A 17,249-nucleotide genomic window follows, 5' to 3' on the forward strand; every position below is an offset into this window, starting at 1 on the left:
CTAAGGCAGGGGGTCCCAACCACCAGGCCGTGGACAGTACCGGTCTGTGGCCTGCTAGCAACTGGGCCGCAGAGGGAGGCAGAGCAGCCCCAAACTAAAGAGGCGGCATAGCCTCGCTCCTTGCAGGGTCCCGGGCCGGCAGAAGAGGTAGCGCTGCTTTGACCTTAGCCTACCCCTCATTTATAGCCCTCCACCGATCCGTGGGGGGTCTTTAAATGGGAGGGAGAGGCAGAAACAACCCCAGTCCTCCCCTCATTTAAAGACCCCCATGGAAGGCTGGAATGTGGCGAGGGCATGGGGGGCAGCCCCAGGTGGCAAAACCCCCAGCGTCGCCCCCTCCGGGGTACGTGGAAAAACTGTTTTCTACAAAACCAGTCCTTGGTGCCCAGAATATCGAGGACCACTGCCCTAAGGGAATTGGTCTCCACAGGGAATAACAGAGTGCCCAGCACACATTTCCACACACACCCCCCTTGCTGCTTTCTGATGACGACCTTAAAGCAGGGGGGAGGGCCTCCAAACCAGTGGATCTCCTGCCCTCGCCTGGGGATCATAGCAACCAAACAGAGTAACGTGAAAAGCTAGAGCAGCAGGAGAAAGCCACATAGGCATTCACGTTAAATCAACCTCAAATACTTAGAAACTCAATTGTTTATATAGCAAGTCATTCATGGAAAATACAGCGCATCACGAAGCGCAAAGGAAAACTACTCCCGAAACAACCATTCCTATGTTGATATCCCACAGTCTGTTCCTTAAAATTGGAGTCGGGAAGTAGTGTGCAATGCCGTGGAAACAAGAGTCCAGTGCTCCAATTCTTCTCTGTTAGCTAATATCTGGATGGAATGCAGCAAGGCAATAAGACGCAACAGGGATGCCCTAAATCCCGTTTCACGCAAGGCTTCAACGAGCTTCGGAAATGACTAGAACAATTCCTATTGGAGACCAACGCTCCTGCATTCGACAAATGACGGCCTTGCGTGAAACAGAGGATTTAGCGCATCTTTGTTGCGTCTTATTGCCTTGCTGCATTCCATCCAGATATTGGCTAACAGAAGAATTGGAGCACTGGACTCGTTTCCACGGTATTGCACACCATTTCCCGACTCCAATTTCAAGGAACAGACTGTCGGATATCAATATAGGAATGGTTGTCTCGGGAGTAGTTTTTCTTTGCGCTTCGTGATACACTGTATTTTCTATGAAAGACTTGCTATATAAATAATTGAATTTCTAAGTATTTGAGGTTGATTTAACGTGAATGCCTGCATGGCTTTCTTGAGGGCCAGTTTGGTGTAGTGGTGAAGTGTGCAGACTCTTATCTGGGAGAACCGGGTTTGACTCCCCACTCCTCCACTTGCACCTGCTAGCATGGTCTTGGGTCAGCCATAGCTCTGGCAGAGGCTGTCCTTGAAAGGGCAGCTGCTGTGAGAGCCCTCTCCAGCCCCACCCACCTCACAGGACGTCTGTTGTGGGGGAGGAAGGTAAATAAGATTGTGAGCTGCTCTGAGACTCTTCGGAGTGGAGGGCGGGATATAAATCCAATATCTTCATCTACCTCACAGGGCGTCTGTTGTGGGGGAGGAAGGTAAAGGAGATTGTGAGCCGCTCTGAGACTCTTTGGAGTGGAGGGCGGGATATAAATCCAATATCTTCATCTACCTCACAGGGTGTCTGTTATGGGTGAGGAAGGTAAAGGAGATTGTGAGCCGCTCTGAGACTCTTCAGAGTGGAGGGCAGGATAGAAATCCAATATCTTCATCTACCTCACAGGATGTCTGTTGTGGGGGAGGAAGGTAAAGGAGATTGTGAGCCGCTCTGAGACTCTTTGGAGTGGAGGGCGGGATATAAATCCAATATCTTCATCTACCTCACAGGGTGTCTGTTGTGGGGGAGGAAGGTAAAGGAGATTGTGAGCCGCTCTGAGACTCTTCGGAGTGGAGGGCGGGATAGAAATCCAATATCTTCATCTACCTCACAGGGTGTCTGTTGTGGGGGAGGAAGGGAAAGGAGATTGTGAGCTGCTCTGAGACTCTTTGGAGCGGAGGGCGGGATATAAATCCAATATCTTCTTCTCCTGCCCCACCTGGGGATTGACAGCTCTAATGGAGACCACCAAGGAAGTCTGGGGTTGCTACACAGAGGCTGGCAACGGCAGACCACTTCTGAACGTTTTTTGTTTTCAAGGATTGCTTCCACAGGAGTCCTCATTTAAACATTAACCAAGCTCACATAAACCTGCATAACTTTAATATGTTCACACACTCCGGCACAGCCCTCTTGTGCATGGACTAGGGACAGCGAAGCCGGTTCTACAAAATACACCTTCTGTGGGCACAGAGGCCCCTGGAACACACAGGAAATCCTGTGCCGGTTTTTCAAAGCCTCTGGAAAGCATCCACAGCAGCACACAAACATTAAGTGAATCTTTATTGTTTCAAAGTTTAATGTTTTACTTCCTTGTAGCTGCAAAGCCACCGTGAAGTTTGCTACACGCACAAAGATCTCAGACACTACTGCCAGTTTACACAACACACCGCATTAAGCCTGAATTTTCAGGGTGCAATTGACAAATTCTATTTCAGAGAGACAAAACACTCGGAAGAGTTTGGACTAGACTTCCCAGGGTATAAGACTCCCGAGAGCCAAAGCTCAGATAGTTGACAAAAGAAATGTTGAATCTTGAAAAGCTCATATTCTCCAAAATCTTATTGGTCTCTAAGATGCAGCTGGACTCTAATCCAGCTGTTGCAAACTTAACATGGCTGCACCTCCCAGGGCTACCTTACAAGAGTGTAAGCAGTGTAATATAAGAGTCACACGGAAAAAAATGCCAGATGTTTGAGAGCTGCAAGACATGAACATCAGATATTTGAGGGAAGGAAGGAAGGAAAGCAACTTTAAAAGCATTCTCCAAGCTGCTGGCTAGCTTCGCGAAGTGCTTTAAATAGACAAATGCTTTCTCCAAGCTGACAGACTGGATGGCAGGGACTTTGAGAGCCACACAATAGACACCGAAAAGCCACGTATGGCTACTGAGCCCCAGTTTGGCTACTCCTGGTGTAAGGATTACAAGAGCATGAAGGCGAAAGCACTGTAGAAATGTTCAGTTTCTTCCACTACCATTGGCAACACACGCAGCTGTTCCTGACATCAGTGGCTGGTGTACATTGCTAAGCATGCAAGATTCCAGCCCACCCCTGAATAACACCATTTATATGAGGGAATGGGAAAGGAGAGGAAACCAGCACAAGTGAGCAAAGAGGACAGCTTATAAAGTGATGCTCCAGTCATTCGGAAGTGCTCAGAAATACCCGCACTTCAAAGTAACCAAAACCCGGCACTCTTAAGGACATTAGATAAGAGAACAAAGGCAGTGGTAAGGATCACCCAATAAATGGATTAAGGGCTCTAGAGAACACATCCTAAGCAGCTTTCGAAAACAGCGGCCAGGTAAAAATTTCAGCAATAAACCTGCAAGAGGAATTTGCCCAGCAAATAGTCTACCTCCGCTCTAGCATGCTAGCAAAATTCTATCTAGTCCAACATGCTGCCTCATGCAGCGGCCAGCCAGTCGCTCTGCAGGGCCAACAACAAGGGCAGAGAGGCCAAGACCTTCATAAGAACCCTGGCTGGATGAGGCCAGTGGTCCATCTATTCCAGCCTCCTCTCTCACACAGCGGCCAACTGCTTCTTTTGGAGGGCCAACAACAGGGCAGAGAGGCCAAGGCCTTCATAAGAACATCAGAAGAGCCCTGCTAGATCAGACCAGTGAGGGTCCAACTAATCCAGCATCCTGTCTCACACAGTGGCCAGCCAGTTCCTCTGGAGGGCCAACAACAGGGCAGAGAGGCCGAGGCCTTCATAAGAACATGAGAAAGGCTCGACTGGATCAGACCAGTGAGGGTTCACCTAGTCCAGCCTGCTGTCTCACACAGAGGCCAGTCAATTCCTCTGGAGGGCCAACAACAAGGCAGAGAGGCTGAGGCCTTCCCCTGAGAAAAGCATCAGAAGAGTCCTGCTGGATCAGACCAGGGAGGGTCCATCTAGTCCAGCCTCCGGTCTCACACATGAGCCAACTGGTTCTTCTGAAAGGGTCAACAACAGGGCAGAGAGGCCAAAACCTTCATAAGAACATGAGAAGAGCTCTACTGGATCAGACCAGTGAGGGTTCACCTAGTCCACCTCCTGTCTCACACAGTGGCCAGTCAGTGCCTCTGGAGGGCCAACAACAGGGCAGAGGCCGAGGTCTTCCCCTGATGTTACCTCCCGGCTCTGAGATTCAGAGGTACACCATGGCTAGTGGTCACCGATAAACCAGATATACCCATAGCAATAGAATTCTATGTCTACATGCAGATAATCCTAATCTTCTATTCAGTGGTCAAGGACTTTAAAAAAAAAAATCTTATTTTTGCAATTCCAAAGGAACACACAGAAAAAACCCACAGAGCATTCTATCAATTTTTGACAATATACACACTAACCCTTAAATCGTACTGGACAAACCGAAACAAAGCTCTCAAATATATCCATCCTGAGATCCAACAGAGAAAGTCACAACACCCAAATCTTAATACATACATTACTATATTCTGCCTTCTCAAATATTTGGTTCCAAATACTTCTATATGCTGAGCTGTAGGCTACTTCCTGGTCTGTCAAAAAACATTCCCCTCGCCCAATTCTATTGGGTTTTTTAAAAACCTGACTGCTTACAAGTTAAGGATTTCTCAATGAAGATCTCTAGCCTTTTTTGTTACAAACCTCATGTTCCCAGGATTCCTCGACTAGCCAGCAAATCCCACAGCTGGTAAAAGAGGCCTACTCTTGACCTGGGGCTTAAATCAAATTCTTGAGACTTGGCAATCAATAAAGTTCCAACTTACACATCTTCGAAGACCTCCGCGTCTGCTACGAGGGGGGAATCCGGGCAAACACCTGTTTTGACACACAGAAATGCCACGGGGTCAAGAAACAATGAAAGAAAATGGCAATTCTAAGTAAAGACCCCACAGTTTCAAACCCCTTAGAGATCTGTGAAGACACATCACCAGGGAAAACCAAGGTGAGCTGGAGGCTTGCAAAAGACTCACAAGAAGAGCAAGAAAAATAGTGAAGGAAAACATCCGGAAGGAAGCAAAGGGGGAAAAAAACACTAAGAACATTGAAGTCATGTTGAATCAGGCCAATGAGCCATCCAGTCCACCACTCTGTGTCACACAGCGGCAAAAAACAAACAAACCCAGGTGCCATAAGGAGATCCACTAGTGGGACCAGGACACTAGAAGCCCTCCCACTGTTGCCCCCCAAGCACAAAGAAGAGAGAGCATCACGGCCCCCCACACAGAGTTCCATCTATATCCTGTGGCTAATAGCCAATGATGGACCTCTGCTCCACATGTTTATCCAATCCCCTCTTGAAGCCGTCTATGCTTCTAGCTGCCACCACCTCCTGTGGCAGTGAATTCCATGCGTTAATCGCCCTTTGAGTGAAGAGGCCTGCTGTTTAATGAACTGCTATCAGGCAGGGGGAGAGCATGGCCCCGTGGCGCAGAATGGTAAAGCTGCAGTACTGCAGTCCAAGCTCTGCTCACGACCCAAGTTCGATCCCGGCGGAAGCTGGGCTCAGGTAGCCAGCTGTAGGTTGACTCAGCCTTCCATCCTTCCGAGGCTGGTCAAAGGAGTACCCAGCTTGCTGGAGGCAAAGTGTAGGTGAGCGGGGAAGGCAAGGGCAAACCACCCCATAAAAAGTCTGCCGTGAAAACATGATGCAATGTCACCCCTGAGTCGGAAACAGCTGGTGCTTGCACAGGGGACTACCTTTACCTTTTTAGGGGAAGAGCAATCCAACAAGGGCTGTCCTCAAACTGCACAGTGAAGAGACCAGCTGCACAAGGCTGGGGGGCCGGGGGGAACTGACCTGAATCTGCAGACTCAGAAGAGACGGAGTCCTGCGAAGACTCCGACGAGACCGAATCTAACGATGACCACTCCTGCTTGAACGCCAGGCCGAGTTTCTTTTTCCTTTTGGGGGTTTCACAATCGCTGGAAACAAAAAAAAACAAATTAATAACTTGGAAAGGCCTCAGAACACAAGGAGGGCACCACGCAGTTATGGAAGAAAAGAGGAACTCTGGGCCGGATCCTGTACACGCTCTCTCCTGAAGATGAGCCCATCGGCACCAAAGGGCTCCGGTTACAAGCCTAGAACAGCATTCCAAGTCTACCCCTAACCAGTGTTTTCTCTAAGTTCCACATGTTTTCTTGCCCCACAAGTTCCCCAGAGAGCACTGCGATCAAGCTCTCAAAATCTTTTGGCTGTCCCTGGGCTAAAAGAGGCTAGGCTTAATTCTACCAGAGCAAGAGCCTTCTTGGTTGTGGCCCCAAAACTCTGGAACACCCTCCCAGAAGCCATCAGGGCCTCGCGGGACTTATTGCAGTTCCGCGGGGCCTGCAAGACCGAACTGTTTCGGATGGCATACGACATCTAATGGGAGAGGGCTGCCACCGCATCTGGATCCATCCCGTTTCAGCACTAACTGCTTGGGATCTGAACACGTTAAGGAAAATATTATACGCTCCACCTGAATAGGTGAACTAGCACCATTGTAATTTTATATGATTGTCTGATAGTTTTAATATCGCTTATTGTTATTGTGCATTTTATGTTGTTAGCCGCCTTGAGTCTGCACAGAATGGGCGGGATATAAATATAATGCAAATAAAAATAAGCTGAGTGAGCGTGAGCTAGCTCACCATTTTTTCAGCCTCCAGCTTACACATTCTTGCCTTAGATCAGGAAAAATGGCCCCAGAGCAAACTTATGTAGCAGCTCACAGCTTTCATGCCAGTCGCTCACAAAGTAGAATCTTTGCTCACAAGACTCCACAGCTTAGAAGGAGTATTGCCCCAACAGAGCAAGCCTGAACAACTTTAAGCCCTTCTTAGCTTTTACGAAATGAAAGAGGATAATGTAAGTTCCCTAGGTTTCCAACTAAGCAAACAGCAGGTTATGTGCAAGAATTTGGTGAGGCCAAGCACTATGAACATATGAAGCTGCCTTCTACTGAATCAGACCCTTGGTCCATCAAAGTCAGTCTTGTCTTCTCAGACTGGCAGTGGCTCTCCAGGGTCTCAAGCTGAGGTTTTTCACGCCTATTTGCCTAGACCCTTTTTAGTTGGAGATGCCGGGGACTGAACCTGGGACCTCCTGCTTCCCAAGCAGATGCTCTACCACTGAGCCACCGTCTCTCCCAAATCTTTAGGCTGCAAGACCTGGAAGTGGTTGGTCTCAAACTAGGATCCTGGGGAACCCATGCTAGAATTCTCCACTCTGCCATGACAGCTTGGGCCTGTCACAGTCTCGGCCTAATCTACCTGACAGGACAAAGTTTGAGTGCAGGGGTGCCTTTAAGACCAACAAAGCTTTATTCTGGGTCAAAGTTCTCATGCGCATGCACACTTCGACAGAGGAAGTGCGCACGCATGAGAAAGCTCACACCCAAAATTAAACTTTGTTGGTCTTAAAGGTGCCCCCGGACCCAAACTCAAGACCAACATTACAGACAAAAAGAAGAGGGATCCTTCATGTAAAAGTGCAAACAGTGGGAAACGTCGGGGAAATGCCCTCTGCTATAGCCAAACAAGAATAACATTTATTGTGAACACCTACAAGAGTATTACAAGTTTCAACAACATTCAAAAAGAGTCTTTCAACAACATTCCCACAATGAATGTTGTTGAAACTTCTAACACTTTTTTAGACGTTGGCAATAAACGTTACCCTGGTTTGGAGATAACAGACGGCATTTCTCTGACGTTTTCCACTTGGTGTTGTCGAAGACCAACGAGGTCACCCATCTGAAAACAACCTTGCAGGGTGGATGTGAGCTGAAGAGGGAGAAGGCAATAATGCAAACCACTATGGGGCCCCCACAGGACAGAAGGGGCGGAATGCAGTGTTAAAACTTTTGAAATAAATGTTAAAAGATACAGCTGGTTGTTAACAAAAAACATCTCCCTCCCCACACGGTTGTTGTTTTTTAACATGCAAGCCAAGGAAGACTTCTGCAATCTCTGAAATTTAAATCGGGTGTTCGGCAAGTCTGGATTGGCCGGAAAGATATTTGATGCAGTTCCTGTTTCAACATTCTGCAGAACTGCCGTCTAAGATGGGGAAGCGTAGACCCCTTCCTGTTTAAGATCAAGGGGTCGGAGAGACACCGCACAATAACAGAAACCGTACACTTCCGATGAAATCTGTGCCATTTCAGGGAACGGCCTTTAAAGTGTGTGTTTAAAAAAAACAGACAAACAGGTCTTGCCCTCCTTATCTAATCACATCTCAGAAATACCAGCCTGTGCGGCTTACAGACTGACAACTTCCCCTTGACTGGGAACTCGATAGGCTGGGCAGCCCCATGGCTTCAGTGCCAGCCCAAGATATAACATTACTGGCACGCCCGTCTCCACCCAACGCATTCGTCCCTTCCCAGCGAATGTCCACACTTCACAAATGCTCAGGAAGGATACGGCTGAGGAAGGTCACACAAGAAGGGGAAGAATATGGATCAGGGCCCAGGATGTCCCACCCAACGCAGCCGACTTGGCAGTGCCCCCTCCTCACCCACATCTGGGTTCTGACCAATCCACCCGGCTGCCCCCTGGCAGAGCCACGGAAGGGGAGCATCGCCTGGGTACTTTCCTCAGGCCAAGACGGGCACAGTCCAGAAAACAACCATCCCAGTTACTGTAATGCGCCTTGTGGGCTTAAAGGAGGGAAGGTGTGCAACCAAAACACCCCACGGCATTCCTTCCAATGGGGGGGGGGGAGAGAACCAACTCCAGCTTGGGCCTTAAAGGAAGGAAACAGATCAGCCCCGCCCTCCCAAACACAAAGATCTGAGTGCAAATCTTCCAACACCCCACTGACTTCTAAGCGGCAAGATTGCAAAACTCTCTCCTCGAAATCAAAGGGGACAGCAGAATGTTGCACATTTGGACACGACGCAGCCTAAAAGGGTTCCTCAAGACCTTAGAGGAAGCACAAAGGCACAGCCGATGTTCCCTCTAAGCTGCAGAGTCTCGTGAGCAAAAATTCTACTTTGTGAGCTACCGGCATTCAAGTGGTGAGCTATTGCATAAATTATCGTGCTCTGGGGTCATCCTTCCTGCGCTAAAATGAAAATCGGTGAGCTGGAGGCTAAAAAGCTGTGAGCTAGCTCAGCTTAGAGGGAACAATTGGTCACAGCCACATTCCCACCAGTTTTGATAGCTAGCCAACGCTAAAAGCCACAACTTGCTTTTCTGTGTAGGCCCAGACCCGGCTAGGAGATTCCCGGCACTCTTTTAATTCATTAAAACGTTCATTCACTTTCTCTGTGGTTCAAAGCAGCTCCAAGAGCAGTGGAACAAACGTTTCCAAGCCGCAACCAAAAATAAAAGAGCAAAGCCGTTGGTGATCCCAGGCTGGCAAGCGGCCGTTTCCTTTGCCGAGCTGGCCTGCGCTGAGAAAAAGCCACGCCTGGGGACACCAACGCATGCAATAAACACAGTTGCATTTATTGCACCATGCCGTGTTAAGAATGCACACCCAAGGCAATGGTTTCTTCTTGCACAGGAAAAGAATGCAGGCATGAGGCCCTAAAGGCTGGTCTCACTGGTGAGATTCAAGATAGATCTAGGCAGGCAGCCGCGTTGGTCTGAAGCGGGGTGGGGAGCAAACTTACTTAACAGATGAGCCACATAGAATAAATGTCAGATGACTGAGAGCTGCAAAACATGAATGGCAGATGTTTGAGAGCAGGCAGGCAAGAAGAGAAATAAATGGGGAGAAGGGGGATGGAAATGTGGATGTAGAGGTTTACAAGATTATGCGTGGGATGGAGAAAGTAGCGAAAGAAGTCCTTTTCTCCCTTTCTCACACTACAAGAACTCGTGGGCATTCAATGACATTGCTGAGCAGTCGGGTTAAAAAGGATAAAAGGAAGTACTTCACCCAAAGGGTGATTAACGTGTGGAATTCACTGCCACAGGAGGTGGTGGCGGCTACAAGCACAGGCAGCTTCAAGAGGGGATTGGATAAAAATATGGAGCAGAGGTCCATCAGTGCTTACTAGCCACAGCATATTATTGGAACTGTCTGGGGCAGTGATGCTCTGTATTCTTGGTGCTGGGGGGGGTTGCCAAGTGGAAGGGCTTCTAGCCCCACTAGTGAACCTCCTCATGGCACTTGGGAGGTTTTTTTGGCCACTGTGTGACAGTGTTGGACTGGATGGGCCATTGGCCTGATCCAACATGGCTTCTCTTATGTCCCCAAAGAATATGGAGCAGAGGTCAATCAGTGGCTATTAGCCACAGTGTGTACATATATACATATGTGTGTGTGTGTGTGTATATATATGTATAAAAAAATTTTGGCCACTGTGTGACACAGAGTGTTGGACTAGATGGACCATTGGCCTGATCCAACATGGCTTCTCTTATGTTCTTATGTGACACAGTGTTGGACTGGATGGGCCATTGGCCTGATCCAACATGGCTTCTCTTATGTTCTTATGTGACACAGAGTGTTGGACTGGAGGGGCCACTGGCCTGATCCAACAGGGCTTCTCTGATGTTCTTATGTGACACAGAGTGTTGGACTGGATGGGCCACTGGCCTGATCCAACAGGGCTTCTCTTATGTTCTTATGTGACACAGAGTGTTGGACTGGAGGGGCCACAGGCCTGATCCAACAGGGCTTCTCTGATGTTCTTATGTGGCATAGAGTGTTGGACTGGATGGGTCATTGGCCTGATCCAACAGGTCTTCTCTGATGTTCTTATGTGACACAGAGTGTTGGACTAGAGGGGCCACAGGCCTGATCCAACAGGTCTTCTCTGATGTTCTTATGTGACACAGAGTGTTGGACTGGAGGGGCCACTGGCCTGATCCAACAGGGCTTCTCTGATGTTCTTATGTGACACAGAGTGTTGGACTGGAGGGGCCACAGGCCTGATCCAACAGGGCTTCTCTTATGTTCTTATGTGACACAGAGTGTTGGACTGGAGGGGCCACAGGCCTGATCCAACAGGTCTTCTCTGATGTTCTTGTGTGACACAGAGTGTTGGACTGGATGGGCCATTGGCCTGATCCAACATGGCTTCTCTGATGTTCTTATGTGACACAGAGTGTTGGACTGGAGGGGCCATTGGCCTGATCCAACATGGCTTCTCTTATGTTCTTATGTGACACAGAGTGTTGGACTGGAGGGGCCACAGGCCTGATCCAACAGGGCTTCTCTGATGTTCTTATGTGGCATAGAGTGTTGGACTGGATGGGTCATTGGCCTGATCCAACAGGTCTTCTCTGATGTTCTTATGTGACACAGAGTGTTGGACTAGAGGGGCCACAGGCCTGATCCAACAGGTCTTCTCTGATGTTCTTATGTGACACAGAGTGTTGGACTGGAGGGGCCACTGGCCTGATCCAACAGGGCTTCTCTGATGTTCTTATGTGACACAGAGTGTTGGACTGGAGGGGCCACAGGCCTGATCCAACAGGGCTTCTCTTATGTTCTTATGTGACACAGAGTGTTGGACTGGAGGGGCCACAGGCCTGATCCAACAGGTCTTCTCTGATGTTCTTGTGTGACACAGAGTGTTGGACTGGATGGGCCATTGGCCTGATCCAACATGGCTTCTCTTATGTTCTTATGTGACACAGAGTGTTGGACTGGAGGGGCCATTGGCCTGATCCAACATGGCTTCTCTTATGTTCTTATGTGACACAGAGTGTTGGACTGGAGGGGCCACAGGCCTGATCCAACAGGGCTTCTCTGATGTTCTTATGTGACACAGAGTGTTGGACTGGATGGGCCACTAGCCTGATCCAACAGGGCTTCTCTTATGTTCTTAAGGAAAGCAACTTTAACTTTAAATGCATTCTCCAAGCTGCTGGCTGGCTTGCGAAGTGATTTAAAATGCCTTCTCCAAACTGGCTGATGGGACGGTGGGGGCCTTGAGAGCAACACAATATATGTGAAAGAGCCACAGCTTGGTCTGAAGCAGGGGTGGCCAGACTGCAGCTCAAGAGTCACACGTGGCCGTTCCACACATACCGTGTGGCTCTCAAAGCCCCCACCGCCCCAACAGCCAGCTTGGGGAAGGTGCTTGTCTCTTTGCTTAATGTTTCTGTAAGGTTTTTAATGTTGTAAGCCACCCAGAGTCCGCTTGCGGGACAGGACGGGGTACAAATTGAAAAAAATTAAGTTAGATTAAAATTTCATTTAAATCACTTCTCCAAGCCAAGCAAGGAGGTGGCTTGGAGGATGCGCTTAACGTTAAAATTGCTTTCTTTTCACCTTTCTCTCCCTCCCCCATCTATTTGCCTTGCTTCCTTCCTTCCCCGTGACTCTCAAACATCTACCATTCATGTCTTCAGGCTCTCAAACATCTGACGTTTACTCTATGTGGCTCTTATGTTACCAAAGTTTGGCCACCCCTGGTCTGAAGCAACAGACCAAAACTGGAGGCAGCTTCACAAACACACACACAAGACGTGCCTTTACTACCATATATAAAAATCTAAAGTTGAGGGTCAGGCAGGGTACAGATTAGGAGAGTACAGAGTGCGTACAGAATAAAATTAGGATTACAAGATAAAAACAAGGTAGCGACACATTAAAACCCGATACATAGCACTACTTAGCAGAACCAGTAACCATAGCTCTATAAAGAAATTTTGCTACTATTTCAGTTATTTCTGAATCAGAATTACCAAGCAGGAAAAAAAGAACCTTAAAATCATCTGGAGTCACTAAGATTTGGGACAGTGGCCACTTTGAGAGCAATGAAGGGTGCTTGCACAAAAAAACTTACTCAGAATTAAACTTTTTTTGGTCTTAAAGTTGCTACTGGACTCAGACGAGATTCAAGTGGGCAGCTGTTAGTCTGAAGCAATGGAACAAAGTAAGAGTCAAGTCGCAACTTTAAGCCCAACCAAGTTTTATTCAGAATGGAAGCACGCTTCATCAGACAATAGGATGGGACGGCAAGCAGGCCTAAAGACAAGAGAAAGTGGGGAGTGATTTAGTATGTAAAACCATGGAGGAGGAGGAGGAAGAAGAAGAATTGCAGATTTATATCCCGCCCTTCTCCCTGAATCAGAGACTCAGAGTGGCTTACAATATCCTATATCTTCTCCCCTCACAACAGACACCCTGTGAGGTGGGTGGGGCTGGAGAGGGCTCTCACAGCAGCTGCCCTTTCAAGGACAACCTCTGCCAGGGCTATGGCTGACCCAAGACCATTCCAGCAGCTGCAAGTGGAGGAGTGGGGAATCCAACCCGGTTCTCCCAGATAAGAGAGCTCTGGCTGACCCAAGGCCATTCCAACAGCTGCAAGTGGAGGAGTGGGGAATCAAATCCGCTTCTCCCAGATAAGAGCTCTGGCTGACCCAAGACCATTACAGCAGCTGCAAGTGGAGGAGTGGGGAATCCAACCCGGTTCTCCCAGATAAGAGAGCTCTGGCTGACCCATTCCAACAGCTGCAAGTGGAGGAGTGGGGAATCAAATCCGGTTCTCCCAGATAAGAGCTCTGGCTGACCCAAGGCCATTCCAACAGCTGCAAGTGGAGGAGTGGGGAATCAAATCCGGTTCTCCCAGATAAGAGCTCTGGCTGACCCAAGGCCATTCCAACAGCTGCAAGTGGAGGAGTGGGGAATCAAATCCGGTTCTCCCAGATAAGAGTCCGCACACTTAACCACTACACCGAACTGGCTCTGGAAAGCGTTTGCTAGCAAATTAAAAGAATCACAATTTTGGGGCCTGGTGATTGTTAGTTTAGTTTCAAGGTTGTGCAACCAAAAAAAGAGAAAGAGATTCTAACAGGAAAAGGGGGGGGGGGGAGATGCAAGAATACCCACCCATAAAACAGGAACCCCGAAGGAGGGCAAAAAAGATGCACAAATGTTTAGGGAGGGGGGTGGGGTTTGCTTTGCATTTAAACTAAACAGGAGCCCAGTGGCACCTTTAAGACCAACCAAGTTTCATTTAGAACGTAAAGCTTTCATGTGCTCTCTAAGCACACTCCCTCAGACGAGGGGAATCAGGTATTCATCCCCTCGTCTGATGAAGCGTGCTTAGAGAGCACACGAAAACTGAGGTTCTGAATAAAACTCGGACGGTCTTCAAGGTGAAACTGGACTCCTGCTTTGTTCGACTGCTTCGAACCAACAGGGCTGCGCACCTGGATCTCTCTGCCTTTAAACTGTTTCCCGTTTGGCTCCTCATTCCAGAATTAAGGAGCCAGTTCATCTCCCCACCATTGGGAAGTGAGGATGCTTACTCAGAAGTAAACCCCACTAAGGTGCACCCAGAAAATTGCATCTCCATTCCCACCCCTGTATACACACACCCTTGTCCTGACCCCTAGGATAGGAGTCGAAATGGCACCAGGATTTGGGGAGGGACGGTGGCTCAGTGGTAGAGCATCTCCTTGGGAAGCAGAAGGTCCCAGGTTCAATCCCCGGCATCTCCAAAAGCGGGTCCAGGCAAATAGGCGTGGAAAACCTCAGCCGGAGACCCTGGAGAGCCGCTGCCAGTCTGAGGAGACAATACTGACTTTGATGGACCAAGGGTCTGACTCAGTATAAGGCAGCTTCATATGTTCATATGTCCGCCCCCCCCCCCCAGCACCCTTCCAAGGCCTACTCGAGAGAAAGGAAGGCCTCTCGTTTGCTTCAAGGGGGTGAGGGGAAAATAGCAATGCCTCCAGTTCATTTCTAGGGTGCATTCCTCTTCTCCCCACCCGCTTTGGGCCAGGGCCCAACGAGACGCGTGTTGGGAAGCATTCACACGTTCACGCAGAAGCAGGGAGAAGCAAATGCCCCAGTCGGCCTGCAGCGCAGCATGCAAATTCAGCGCCCCAAGGCCGCCCAAGACAGTGGAATCCCCGACGGCCCCCCCTCCGCACATGGCCTGCCCCCTCGCCTGACAGCCCCCCCCCCATCTTTGTGCAGGCTCCACGCGGCGGCCAGATGTGGTGCCTATGGCGCCAGATGTGGCCGGCGGCCGCAGCGCTTCGGTGCAAAAGAACGACGCGCAACCGGGAAGGGCGGGGGGGGGGCGCAGACTAGACGATTTCTCCCCCCCCCCGGGCAAAGAAAGCGCATTTGCAGATGGAAGGTCAGAGAGACCCAATCCTGCTTTCGTGCAACCTTTTAGTGACCCCCCCCACAATTATCCTTAACCCCCCCCCCCCTTTGCAAAAAAAAAGAGACGGTCGCCTGTGCAAGCACCAGTCGTTTCGCAACGTTTCCACGGCAGACTTTTTACGGGGTGCTTTGCCGCTGCCTTCCCCAGTCCTCGACGCTTCCCCCCCCCCCGGCCAGCTGGGGACTGCTTTGACCGACCTCGGAAGGACGGAAGGCTTGAGTCGACCTGGAGCCGGCTCCCTGAACCCAGCTTCCGCCGGAATCGAACTCAGGCCCTGAGCAGAGAGTGCGGACCGCAGTGCTGCCGCTTTAACACTGTGGGCCACGGGGCCGCTGATGCCCCTTTGCAAAGTAGGGCGCAAATCGGTAAAAGGAAGCTCAGAGGCCGAATCCTGCTCGGTCCCAATCTTTTAGTGACGCCCCCCACACACACAATTCTCCCTACCCCCCCTCCTTTGCAAAGGACGGAATTACAGATGGAAGCTCAGAGGCCGAATCCTGCTCGGTCCCAATCTTTTAGTGACGCCCCCCCCACACAATTCTCCCTACCCCCCCTCCTTTGCAAAGGACGGAATTACAGATGGAAGCTCAGAGGCCGAATCCTGCTCGGTCACAATCTTTTAGTGACCCCCTCCTCCTTTGCAAAGGGCGCAATTACAGAAGGAAGCTCAGAGGCCGAATCCTGCTCGCTCGCAGTCTTTTAGTGACCCCCCTCCCTCCTTTGCAAAGGGCGCAATTACAGATGGAAGCTCAGAGGCCGAATCCTTCTCGCTCGCAGTCTTTTAGTGACCCCCCCCTCCCTCCTTTGCAAATTGCGCGATTACAGAAGGAAGCTCAGAGGCCGAATCCTGCTCGCTCGCGGTCTTTTAGTGACCCCCCCCCTTCCTTTGCAAAGGGCGCAATTACAGGTGGAAGGTGAGGTGACCCCCCCCTCCCCTGCAAATAAGACCCCTTTCTGCACGTGGGAACCTTTGCGGCGCCCTCCCCCCCCCCCCACTCACCTCCCCAGCCCGGCCAGCTGGTCCATATTCAGCGCCAAGTGGGTCACGGGCGACATCAGCCCGTCGGCGGCCTCCGCCTGGAAAAGCGACCTGGCGCCGGTGCGGGGCAGGTGGCGGGGCGCCCTCCGGGGCCGCCGGGCTTCGGCGCAGGGCTGGGGGGAGGCGGCGGGGGGGCCCGCGAGCTCCATCGCCGGTAGCAAAAGGGAACAGTCGGAAAGGAACCGAGCATGCAACTCGCCCCGAAAGCAATGGGGAAAGGAGGGGGGGGGGGGTCCGGATGCAACCACTGCCTCGCGAGCTTTTTTTTTGAGAAAGAGAGCAGGGAGGGGGCGAATGCAAAAAAGAGCTTTTTTGGGGGGGGGGGGGAGAGGACGGCTGCAACCCTACCCGGGGAAGCAGCTAAAACAAAAAAGCATGCAACTCGCCCCAAAAGCAATGGGGGGGGGGGATCCGGATGCAACCACTGCCTCGCGAGCTTTTGACAAAAAGAGCAGGAAGGGGGCGAATGCAAAAAAAAGGGTGTTTTTTTTTAAAGGGGGGGGGTGGAAGAGAACGGCTGCAGCCCTGCCCGGGGAAGCAGCTCAACAAAAAAGCATGCAACTCGTCCCACAAGCAATGTGGAGGGATCCGGATGCAACCACTGCCTCGCGAGCTTTTTGGGGGGGAAAGAGCAGGAAGGGGGCGAATGCAAAAAAAAAGAGCTTGTGGGGGGAAGGGGGGGGGAGAGAACGGCTACAGCCCTGCCCGGGGAAGCGCAGAGCAAAGGAGGCAACGAAAGAAGAAGAAAAAAGAATAATCCCTTTTTTCTTTTGCTCCTGGGGAAAGAGGCTGCTGCTGGCGCGCGGTGCGGGTTGCAGCTGCTGGTGGGAAAGACGACCCGGCTCCGCCCCTGCGCGACGCTTCCCTCTTCCAGCCCGGCCCTTTTATATATTCGAAAAATAACAGAGTCAAGAGGCGCGGCGCCAGCCAATGGGGGGCCGAGTTGCAAAAAGGGGGCAGGAAACGGGGCGGGGGGGGGATGCAGAGAGAGGTTTGCAAAGGGAGGGGGG

General features: G+C 50.4%; 1 protein-coding gene across 1 annotated transcript in view; it reads right to left on the bottom strand.

Moving 5' to 3' along the window:
• The window catches only part of CDC25B (cell division cycle 25B), a 53,891-nt gene extending 37,503 nt beyond the window's left edge, over positions 1–16,388 (bottom strand). Inside the window, exons 1-3 of the mRNA XM_060247211.1 lie at positions 16,201–16,388; positions 5,924–6,048; positions 4,890–4,941 (exon numbers count right to left, since the gene is read on the bottom strand). Coding sequence (XP_060103194.1) covers positions 4,890–4,941; positions 5,924–6,048; positions 16,201–16,388 — 365 coding nt within the window. The remainder of the gene's footprint in view (positions 1–4,889; positions 4,942–5,923; positions 6,049–16,200) is intronic.
• Positions 16,389–17,249: the final 861 nt, after the last annotated feature.

Source organism: Heteronotia binoei, chromosome 9 (assembly GCF_032191835.1).
Source record: "Heteronotia binoei isolate CCM8104 ecotype False Entrance Well chromosome 9, APGP_CSIRO_Hbin_v1, whole genome shotgun sequence".
NCBI classification, from domain to species: domain Eukaryota; kingdom Metazoa; phylum Chordata; class Lepidosauria; order Squamata; family Gekkonidae; genus Heteronotia; species Heteronotia binoei.